Genomic DNA, 12,318 nt, shown 5'->3' on the forward strand with positions numbered 1-12,318 from the left:
ACACACACACACACACACACACACACACACACACACACACACAACCAGGGCTGATGCTTATTAGCAGTAATTTCTGCTGAGAGACAAAAGAGATATCTGAAGAGCCCAAGGCTCTTTAATTAAGATCCCAAGATGGAAAGGGCACCAGCACAAAGCATGTGCCATACCAGGAAACAGAACGGCAAGAATCCTGCCCCGAAGGTCAGAGCCCCGAGCCCATTCCTCCTGTAAGGCCTTCATACTCACTTTGCAGTCTACTGACAATTCTGAGGAAGGACGCTCCTGTAGCCTGTGACATGCTTGGCCACCACGGGTGTGGATCCAGACCGTTTACCCAGGACTCTGTAATCTGTCACCACTAGGTGAGATCAGACACAATCTTTAAACCATGACTGTGTAAAAGACAGGAAAGGCTCAAGACAGATGTGTAGTGCTAATAAGTGAGGAGAAATGGTAGACTTCTAAATTCCTTCTTTGCTCCATCTTTACTGTCACAGAATTACATTATGACTGAAAAATCTGAATAAACCCTGACAAGAAGGGAAGGATCCTGAAGGAAAGTTACACCTTTTAGTACTTACTCCATGTGCATATTTCATACTCATGTAGTGAAACAGTAAGCATTCAGAAACACAAACATCATAAATTAAATGTGTTTTCACAAATAAGATACAGACTTGTGTATCTATGTCTAAGCAGGTAGCTATGTAACTATGTAGCTAAGCATCTATATAACTACATCTTGTTTCTCTTACTATCACTGAAGGTTCTTCCAAAGTTCAGTAATGCTGAAGGTTTAGGGAAGATTCACAAATTGAGGGCAAGAATGAAAACTTTCTAGTTAAGGAAAAGGTCCTAGCAGGTGAGGAGTCACATGCTTATAATCTTAGCACTCATGAAGGTGAAGGAAATAGGAGTTGGAAGTTATTTTGGGTTACATAGCAAGATCCCTTGTTCAGTTGGTATAGTGTTTGCCTAGAATGAGGGAAGCCCCAGGTCCGATCCCCAACACATAAACTGGACATCCTAGCACTACTGTAGGCAGGATGATCATAAGTTCAAGGTTATCCTTAGCTACACAGTGAATTTTAGATCAACCTAGGATACATAAGACCCCACATTAAAAAATTTACTTACTACTCTAAATAATAACTAAAAAAATCAATTGAAAAGAGTTTATATAAACAAAATTTTCTTGTTATTATAAGTTACATATATATTATGCCTGATCATACAGATAATTAAGTCAAAACTGAAAAATACAATTGTATTATAACATAGACATATTTAAGTCATTAAAAATTCATGTATGGCCGGGCGGTGGTGGCGCACGCCTTTAATCCCAGCACTCGGGAAGCAGAGGCAGGCGGATCTCTGTGAGTTCGAGGCCAGCCTGGTCTACAAGAGCTAGTTCCAGGACAGGCACCAAAAACTTCAGAGAAACCCTGTCTCGAAAATAAAAAAAAAATTCATTTATGTCTTAACAATTAATGGAAAAGGCAGGCTGTGGGTGGAGCTCAGTGAGAGAGCACTTACCCAGCATGGCCAAAGCTATGAGTTTGATTTTTAGCACTGCCTAGAAGCAGCCAAACAAAAACAATAATAACAAAAACAAAAGAAAAATAATTTCAAAATATGAATGACTTCATTATAAATATAATGCTATATCAATATTGTGGATATATAATATGATGTTCTGTATATTATTCTTTATGAGAGACTTATACTAGAATATTTATTATATCTAATTTAAAATGTGACCCCTCAGCAGTACTTCTTCAACTGCTAATGTCAAAACAAGATTTAAAAAACATATAAAGATTGCTGAAGAGGCAGAGGCAGGTGGATTTCTGTGAGTTCCAGCCTGGTCTACACACAGAGAGTTCCAGGCCAGTCATGGCTGCATAATGAGAACTTATCTTAACAAAACTAAATAAAAAAATACAAAACCTGCTATGAGATACAAACCTATAAATTTCAATATTCTTGTTCTTTTGTCTAGAGAGCCTAGAGGCAGTTGCTTCTCCAGCCACAATTATAGTATTATTTTCCATGACTACCCCAGTGCATACTGTTCCTAAACCCTCCCCATACTTAGGGGATGAAATAAAATAGGTTTTCCGTGACATGGGGTCATAACAGAAGCTGGCATCCCCATAGTTCCTGTGCCGTGATCTGATTCCAGAAGAATTGTTCCCAATGCAAAGCAGCAGGCTGGTGGTCTCCATGCCATAGCGAAGATTAGGGGAGTGCTGCTGGGGCATCTTGATGGCTTTGAATGCATTCTGGATCATGTCGATGCAACTACTATCACAAAGGAGCATCGTGTTCCTTCTTAGGGCCTGTCTTAGAAAAGAAGCATTTATAAGTTCCAGTCTGACTTGCTTCAAAAGTTCAACAAGATGCTCTGTACGCAATGCTTGGTTATGATTTACCCATCTCAGAACCAAGTCCAGAATGCTCTCTTCTCTGGATATATTCAAATCATCAGACTTAATAAGTGCCAGAAGCTGGTGAGCTTCGATGTCTAGTATTTCTCCATGTAGGCTTACCTCAGCAAAGTGCTGATATAAATACTTCTTTGACTGATCAGATAAATCTTCTGCTCCTATTTGCTTTGCAAAATAATAGATTCCTATGCAGTTGGAGGCATCCATGTGGTCCATCATATATTTTTGGCACACATTAAAGACTTCTTCCATCTGCATAAAGTAGGCAGCCATTGCTACGGTCTGTACGTTGGCATTGTTGATGTCCAGAACTGCACTATACATGTAGGTTAGTATCACTGACACACTTTCTGCTGTGATGTCATAGAGTACGACCTCCCTCTGAGTGCACTCGAGTAGTCCACAGGTGAACATAGCCTTGAAGTAAGGACTAAATGCAGCGAGGACCAGTCTGTGGCAAGGAAATTTCTCCTCTTCTGCTATAAGCACTACGTCAATCATTTCTTCTAATTCTTTCATATTCTTAATTTTATCTAGTAAATTCAAGCTATGCTGGTGCTTCTCCTTTCCCTCAGTCTGGTACTCCATGATACGCCCCTTGAAGTTTGTAAGTAATGTTTCTTTCAGTTTAGCTTGATTCCTCAGGGGCTATTTGCATTTCTGATTACTCACAAATCAACAGAGATGCCATGAAACTGTCCTGAGGGTAAGAAAAAAAGCAGGTTTTGTCTAAGAAAAAACTTTCTTTATACTTAATGCATAGCATTAATACTAAGAAGCATTTATAAATAAATATTATACATTCAGAGCAGAGCAATTTAAGACAACTACTTCATGTCTAAAAAGACTTTGAAGTGTAAATCATCAATTATTAACTGCTACTGCAATAGCTGCTAATCATCAGCGGGATTTTCTTCTAGGGCTGGAGAATCTCAGAGTGAAGGGAGAAAGTAAAAAGATAAGCAAATTTTGCGATTCCATTTCTGGTTATCAAATGGGTCACCCTGTGGGCTGAGGCTACAGAAGGATCTGTTAATATCATTTCTAAAGAGATGCAGTGTTACACTCACCCCTCCACAACACACAACCAATGTGTAATGACTAGTCCATAAGACAAGGACTAGGGTACATAGACCCGGAAAGTGGAATCACTTGAAATTAGGTCCATACTCTGATTAAACTTTTGGATGGGAAAAATTATTCAGACTGGTAGGTAATGAAAATTTCATTCCTACTGAGTTTTAAAATACAAGCCAATGGCTGCTGGTCTCTGAATTCCTGGTATTTAAAGCTTAAATGTGTCTTCCTTCATTGCCCAGCTTTTCTTTGTTCCCTGTTTCACAGTGGCACAGACTGAATTGCTTCTTGCCTTTAAAAGCCCTAGTCTAATTAAAAGTCTCTAAGCTGGTGGTGTCACCTTCGCCTTCCCCAGGCGATGCAAACATGAGGTTTCAAGGAAGTTAATTAGCTGCTTTGATTTAAAGAAAGCCATTCTCAGAGCCAGGAGCTCTTGTGAGGAGAGGTTCCTAGTCTCTATATCTTTTTCTAGTCTCTCTTGACTACAAAGCTACAGGCAGTGACAATGAATAGTGATGGCAGCAGAGTTGATGCTTAAGAAAGAAACATGAGGTTATAAGAACAGGAATAGTTTTCAAATAGAAAGGGTAGTGAGTCCCCAAATTTCTATAGTCCTGTAAAGAATTAGACATTTCATGGAAGATTGCCTTTTTCTTACTTTCTGAGTGTTGATTTAAAATTCACTTCAATAAGCAAGTGATTTATACATAGTAAGGAGTTATAAGACCCAACAGGCACTGCGAGAGCCTGTGACATAACAACCATCCGAGCTAAGAACTAAGACTGCCAGAGAATTCTACCTGCTGGACATTCTGGCATTGCTTTTCTGGTTTACTTCCTTAAAGCTTAAAGCTTACTTGGAGATGGTTTTCTGGTTAAAAGCAAACCCCAGATTTATTTATTTTTATACAATTATGGGCAATTAAGAGACTGTTATTTATCTGAATCCTCTTCTACACACGATGACTAGCCCAATTCATTCTTACATAGGGATCCTGACACATCATCACATCACTTTATACATAAACATCATAGTTGGAGCTAAAAAGAACCCAAGCTATTTTACTGCTGTTCAGATCTCAGAATTGAACCTGGAGTGTCACACGTGCTAGGCAAGCTCCTTACCATGGACAGAACAGAAACCTTCTTTTAAGGAAGTACCTTCTCTTCTGTTTTTGGTTTTTGAGGCAGCATTTTCCTGAGAAGCCCTGGATGTACTGGAACTTGATCTGCAGGCTGGCCTTCAGCTGAGATTTGCCTGCCTCTGGAGTGCTGGGATCAAAGGCATGTGCCACCACCACCTTGCTAAGGAAGTAATTTTTTTTATTTTTACAAACCTAGTATTTTATTTGTATTCATGTATAAGAAGCCATCAAAGGCCGGGCGGTGGTGGCGCACGCCTTTAATCCCAGCACTCGGGAGGCAGAGGCAGGCGGATCTCTGTGAGTTCGAGACCAGCCTGGTCTACAAGACTAGTTCCAGGACAGGCTCCAAAACCACAGAGAAACCATGTCTCGAAAAAAAAAAAAAAAAAAAAAGAAGCCATCAAAGCATACCAGTGCTCATGATGTCAGAAGGCCAAGTACATCTCCAAAACAAGGTGCCCATGATCTAACACACCATAGGCAGTTTGGTCAGTTCCTAGAATGTTGATCTTGATAATATTAGAAAACTGATGCTTGAGACCCAACGATTATGATTATAATCCTATGATTTCACATATGTAGGATAGGAGCCTAACTCTACCTGATGGACTTTTTGGTGCTACATTTGGCTATTGAGATTAAAAAATGAAGTTCAAGTTAAGTAAGTAATGGGTCTATGCTTGTTCATAAATATAATACAGGTGGCATTTAAAATATTTTTTATTATTTTGATTTTATGTATATAGATGTTTTGTTTGCATGTATAATTGTGCACCATGTAAATCTGGTACCTACAGAGGCCAGGCAAAAGTTGTCTGATCTCCTGGAACTGGAGTTACAGACAGTTGTAAGTCACCATACTGAATCAAACCTAGGTCCTCTAGAAGAGCAGTCCTCTACTGAGCCAGCTCTCCTGGCTCATAGATTTTACGGTGGATGATGTTGGGCTTCCCTTAGTATCCGACCCACCTTCCTAGAAAAAGATAGGCCCCTACATCCCTTACTAGTATTACTGGTACAAGGACAGGCATGACACCCAAAGGTGGCTATAGCAATGAGCTTTGAGTCTTGGCTCCATGGCTGAGAGGCCCATATGTTTGACACAGTTGCAGCCATGTTCCTGGGAGCCAGCATCAGGACAAAGCAAACCCAGGGAAGGAGGCAGAGTATTCAGAGCAATTTGGGTTTGAAAATGCATTATCATCAGTTTACAGTTTGGAGGCAGTTAAAGCTGATTTGAATTAAGAATGATATCATTTGAAATGTAGAACCTTTGCTTGTATAAATGGCATTTGAAGAAACATTGAGAAAAGTGGCCCAAGGTAGCTGTAATTATGTACATCAGTGAGTTGTAGTCTTATATTTTCAGATATCATATTGTTGAGGAGAATCATCAGAATCTTGTATTCTTACTCCTCCTTCATAAAAAGCACCAATCACAAGCTGGGCATGGTGGTATACACCTTTAATCCAAGTACTTAGGAAGAGGTAGAGGCAGGAGGATTTCTATGAGTCCAAGACTAGCCTTATCTACATGGTGAGTTTCAGAGAAGTCAAGACTACACGATAATATCTTGTCTCAAGAGGGAAAAAAAAAACACTAATCATGTAAGTTACTTTTTTTCTATTGGCTTCTTGCAAAATGGCCAAGGCATTATACATGGAAACAGACTGAACTGTGAACCCAATTCCATCTGACCCCTAAGTCTGCATCCTTACTCCTTTTAGTGCAAGGGCTGAAAACCTAGGGCTAGATGATAAATATGCCAGGCAAGCCATCTGGGCTCTGTCACAACCACTCAACTTTGCTCTTATGGCACAAAAGCAGCCACAGAGGAAAAAAAACATAAACAAAGGAACACGACCGTGTTCCAGCAAAATTAATTTTGGATGCTGAAATTTGAATTTCACAGATTTAACATGCCCTATTTTCATGTGTCATGAAATAATATTCTTCTTTTGACTTTTAAAAGCTATTTAAAATTATGAAACCTGTTCTTAGCTCATAGACTTTGCAAAAACAAGTGGCAGGTTGCCGACTGCTCCAAAGCTATAAATAAACCCACTCTCAAGTCTGAGAGTAGGACACTATCCTGTCTGGTGACTAATCTCCACTTCTTATCCTAAATTCAGCTCAAGAGTTTGGAGAATTGGTTGTCTGCTTTGAAAATATCAACTATTTGTTCATAACTATATCTATACTATCCATACCTATAGAAACTCTCTTGAACAAATGGTGTATTTGGGTGTGATTCCTCTTTCTCAAACATTAGCTTACACAAACAACAACAACAAAACCCCTTCAATTTCCTTTAAAACAGAAACGACAGTTTCAAACATTTTAAAGAATCATTTACTATGTATGTTTTAAATGGACATATATATTTGCTAAGTACCTATTCCTTCTAATTGCTATTTATAGGCTTCTGAAAGGTATTCTAATTGCTTTGGCTTTAGAGATCAAATTAATTTGCTGGTTGAAATAAAAAAAAAAGTAGCCTGGCTGTTAAATCAGCTACCACACTTCAAAAATATCCTCAGCATTGTTTCTTTACATTTAAGAGACAGAGGTTTTGGTGTGGCAGACAGAAGTTAAGCTAGTTGCTTGCTGTCATTTTAAAATGATTTAACTTTTCCTAAATCTTGGTTTCTTCATCCGAACAATGAAGATAAAGCATATAAACAAAGCCATTTTTCCAGTCTTTAGCCCCCCAAATGGACAATAGGTAAATTTTTATCATCACAGTGACTCAGCAAACTCAGTACAGCTCCACAGTTAGGGACTGAACTTGGGCTTGGTTATTGAGGCCTTGGTCTGAGTCCTCGTCTGCCATATCCCAGTATTATGAACATGTTTCATAGCTCTTTAAATTCTAGTTCCTTCACCTGGGATTTCTTTTGAGAATTATGTAAGAGTAGTTGGAAGAAACAAATAAGGTTATACATGTAATTATCTTTGTAAAATCTACCTGGTAAAGTGAAGGCAGGGCATACCTGGACAAACATTTTTCAAACAAAAATAATTCGTGAGTGCATACACGAATCCCTTGTGGATACAGACACAGCCCATAATGGAGAGAGCTGACAGCAACTTTTCTCACAATGAGGGCAGAGAGTGTGTTCTCCTTTCATCAGCAGAACAAAACTGTGTGACTGTTCTCAATGATGTCAATGGGGAGTTATTCTCCGCTCCAATTTACAGCAGGCTGAACCGATGCATTCGTAATAATAGCACCCATAATAATGGAGAAAGATGAGTAGCAAAGATAAATATAAATCACAAGAATAAAGCCTAATTACTCTGCAAATCCAAAATGCAGCTACACTCTAGTCCATTATATTTAGTTTAGGGAAATGCACTGCTATAAATTTAATGGGGGGCGGAAATGTCAATTTCTTTACATCATAAATGCTTTGCTTTCAGAGACCTTGAATAGGGGTCTAGAATCAGACCAATGATTCTTTGCAATGAATGCGGGCATGTAAAAATGTGTGGACACGGGTTTACTGTGACTCACTGTGTTGTACTTTAGCTGCCACAATGAGCTCCTCCCTTTTTTCTCTTAAATTTTATTTTGTTTTATTTTGGGGGGGAGGGAGATAGGTGGGAATCAGGAGGCATGATGTGAAAGACACAAAGAATGAATTACAAAAGTTAAATGTTTCCTTTCACAATGTTTGATTTTATCATTTTTCCTCTATCTTTACAGTTGCCACCTTTTCTGAATGATTGATAATGACCAAGCTTTTCTTTCTAAGAAAATTCCCCATCTTTAGTAGAAGGTAAAGTAATTAAAATTCATACCAACACTGTTTGAAATAGCAAAAACCAACTTAATATCCATTAGCAGACTATAACATATTCACTCAAAAGAATATTGTATAGCAGAAAAATTAATAAACATGATCTTCATGTATTAAAAACATGGTTATGAAAAAGACTAGAATACATGCTGCATACTATTTTATTTATTTATTTAAGATTTCTGCCTCCTCCCCGCCACTGCCTCCCATTTCCCTCCCCCTCCCCCCAATCAAGTCCCCCTCCCTCATCAGCCCCAAGAGCAGTCAGGGTTCCCTGCCCTGTGGGAAGTCCAAGGACCTCCCACCTCCTTCCAGGTCTAGTAAGGTGAGCATCCAAACTGCCTAGGCTCCCACAAAGCCAGTACGTGCAGTGCTGCATACTATTAATGTGTTTAAAATATACACTATGGTAGGCTATTCTGATATAGAAGTGTAGATCATATATTCTGACAATATAAATAGTTGATGAATTTGGTAAAGTGTATTAACAGAATTTTTAATATTATTCTTGGATTTTTTTCATAAATTTGAAAACACCTAAATAAAAAAAGTTAAATGTTATGTATTTTGAAGGACCTGTACGGCAGTACCAGAACATAAAGAAATGAAGGCAGTTATACGCGCTGACTTCAGGAGAGTTGTTGCCTTCATGGGGTATGGAAGAAAGGGAGACAAACAGGACAGAATGACAAGGAGTTTCAGTTGTATAAATGTTTAATTTCCTTAGCTGTATGGTGAGGACTCAATCCACACCTCATTGTTCTTTAAGCCCTTTTTTATATATTGAAAACTTCATGAAATGTGTTTAAGACTGTATTAATATTAATCACTTATGGCTTCTGAAAACCTTAGCCGTGTTGAAAATGATGTCTGTACATTATCTGATATGTCATATGCAGAGAAATAATAGATACATTATGAATTTTCATATATTGTAAATTTACATATCAAAGTGTAGGCAGCCCAACTTATGAGAGATGGGAAAGTACAGAAACCTCCTATCTGGTCTGAATGACAACAGCTTTGAAATCTTGTGGCTATCCCTCACTTCTTTGTTAATTTCTTTAGCATTGACCTGTATGATAGGAGAAGTTACTAGATTCAGAATTGTTATGTGTTTATTGGAACAGGGAATAGGTTACAGACATGATAGAAATGACCAACATCAAAGCTTTGCTTATTTGTTTACTTAAAACAACAACAACAACAAACGACTGAAGAGCGGAAGTGACTAGGACAGGCTCCAAAATCTAATTTTCCCAAAACTGTCTTCAATAGACTTAAGTTAACAAACCAAGAAATGTCAACATTATGGCAGAAAATAATATCCCAGTTTCAATGTTTAAAACAAAATCCTTTATTAAGAAGGCCTTTTAAAAGTCAGTGGCGACCATGAAGAAAATTATTACTTCACACTTAAAAAAAAATTATCAAGGGCCAATTTTCACCACCACTGATTCAAGTATTGCGGGTTCCCTGTAATCTGGCTCCTCCCACCACTGCCGGCCTCACTTCCTGACTTTCCTTCCTTGTAGATATTTTATAGTGTTAAAGTGCTAGCAATTCTAACTCATAATGTAATTCTCGGTGTCTTCCCTTGTCCATCTCTTCAAAATTCGGCTCAGATACCACTTTCTTGACGTAAAGGGCTTTGTTTCATTCAGTTCTCTATGTCCGTGGTGACACTTGGCATGTAAGAGTTGCTTGGCGTGGTTTGATCAGATTAACGCTTAGTTTAGTACTAGTTCTTTCCTAATAACTGCACTCGCCCCTCCCCTTTGTCTTAGAAATATTTTTTGAGACAGGCTCTTTCTAGGTAGTCTTCCTTGGGCTCTAATTCACAGAGATCTTGCCTTCCGGTCTCCTGTGTGCTGGGATTAAAAGCACGTGCCACTATGCCGGCCCCTACCCTTTCTAGTTTGCATGTACATTTCTATCTTGCATGTCAGTTTGGGAGATTTTTTACTTTGTTTAAACGTTATGCTTTTAAACTTTAAGCTATTATCCTCTTGCCCAACTATAAAATTCACCCGGAAGAGTTTCTTCCCTTCCCAGGAAATGTGCTGCATTATGGCATCAACGTCTCACCCCGCCCTCAAGATTAACCCATCGCCATCATTCGCTCTCTAAGACAGAGGCCTCACTTGGGGAACAAGCAACAGAGCTTTCTTCAGCTTCAAGAAACAAACCTGAAACATTCCCACATCTCTAGGGGAAAAGCGAGACACGGCAGCAACGGGCCCTTGATTCCCATGTGACCTGAAAAGCCAACTGCAGCTCCTCAGACGGCAAATCTGCTCACCTTTACTCAGTGTCATCCATTCTTTATCGTACGTTGCTTTGCTCTACTCTCTCCTTGTAGACTGTATTTTACAGCCATCTATGTTCGCGACCCCTGGTTTACAGCGTCACACGCCCTTGCTGGGTTTGTTTCTGCCATCACCACCTTTCCCCAATCCTACATCTACCAATGTGGTGGTCGGAGATGGCTCTGAAAGTGCTTACCACCTAAGTGCTGTGGTTTCCCTGATTTGTTTAATACTAATAATTCTCCCCCAAACATATACAAGGCATGTAATAACGAGTCACAGAGATGATAAAGACAAACATGCTTTCTTTTCTCTTTCCTTTGGTGAACTCGCAGTGTTTTTGCATTTGCAGTTCTTTCTACTTTCCCAAGTGCTTTAATATGCATTATAGCTCATTAGTTCCTCTTAAGAATCATGTGGGGAAAATGCAGGGCAATTATATTCCTGGCTTTAAAGTTAAGAGAGTTGCCCAGGGATACATTCAGCGCTGATTGAATTTAAACGAACCGAACCCTGCATTATTAAGGAGCTCTAGGAAGGCAGGCGAGCCCTTACCTCGATGGCGTTTAGCGTCTAGCTGGGACGGAACGGGTCATGGGGGTGGGGTGGGGAACAGCATCATCATGGAAAGCACGCAAATGAATCACGCCACAGGGGGACCCAGCGGCCGCTGACCCTCGCCGGCCGACCCGAGGGCGCGTCCCCTCTGGGCCCCTACTTACTTGCTGCCGCCCGGCCCGCTCGCTCCGCTGCGATGGCGCCGTGACTGGGCACGCCGCGGGGTCGAGGGCACGGCCGGGCGGGCCTGACTGACCACACTGCCCGAAATGGGCCAGTGCGGACAAGAACTATAAATAGACAGGGCGGGGGGGGGGGGGACAGGCGGCGTCCCAGCGAGGACAAGGACGTCGCTGGCGGCCACCCCGAGGTAACAGGTGCTTGGTCTCTGCGCGGGAAGCGTCTCTGCTAGGCGCCGCAGTGTGCGCCTGCGCGGGGGTCTTCCCGCGCCGATTCCACACACACTCCACTGCAGACCCCGACCCAGCAAGTGCTCTGCGCCTGCGCGGGGGTTTTCCCGCGCCGATTCCGCACCACAGCCTGTCCAGGAGCTCAATGCCAGGCCAGAGCCTCCCCGCGGCACACCCTGTGCTAGGGACGAGGTGTGTCAGGAGCCTAAAAAGACACCTTCTAAAAGAGAATTTGGAAGTTGGATCTTTGAAGGTGACAAATCTTCACTTAGTCTTTAAACGTTGTTTAAAACTTCACTTAGTCTTTAAACTGTGACCTCATTGAGAACGGTCTATGGTAGGGTTGCCAAATAAAACACAGGAACCAGTTAATTATAAAACTCAGACATACAACCTCTATTTTTTTGTATAATTTGTACTAGATATCACATGACCAATTCACATTTAGAAACAACTCATTGTTTTGATTTGGTTTTCTATATTTTTATTCATGACAGCTGACAATTGGACCTAAGCAATCAGCTCTGATTTTTTTTGGGGGGGGGGTCCCAAGGAAAGATTAATT

General features: G+C 40.4%; 1 protein-coding gene across 1 annotated transcript in view; it reads right to left on the minus strand.

The window, feature by feature from the left end:
- Kbtbd12 (kelch repeat and BTB domain containing 12) overlaps positions 1 to 11,542 on the minus strand; it is an 80,667-nt gene extending 69,125 nt beyond the window's left edge. The window contains exons 1-2 of the mRNA XM_005364848.2: positions 11,508 to 11,542; positions 1,969 to 3,150 (exon numbers count right to left, since the gene is read on the minus strand). Of these exons, the coding sequence (XP_005364905.1) occupies positions 1,969 to 3,038 (1,070 nt within the window). The 5' untranslated portion in view covers positions 3,039 to 3,150; positions 11,508 to 11,542. The remainder of the gene's footprint in view (positions 1 to 1,968; positions 3,151 to 11,507) is intronic.
- Positions 11,543 to 12,318: the final 776 nt, after the last annotated feature.

The sequence above is a fragment of the Microtus ochrogaster genome, unplaced genomic scaffold (genome assembly GCF_000317375.1).
Source record: "Microtus ochrogaster isolate Prairie Vole_2 unplaced genomic scaffold, MicOch1.0 UNK1, whole genome shotgun sequence".
NCBI lineage: Eukaryota > Metazoa > Chordata > Mammalia > Rodentia > Cricetidae > Microtus > Microtus ochrogaster.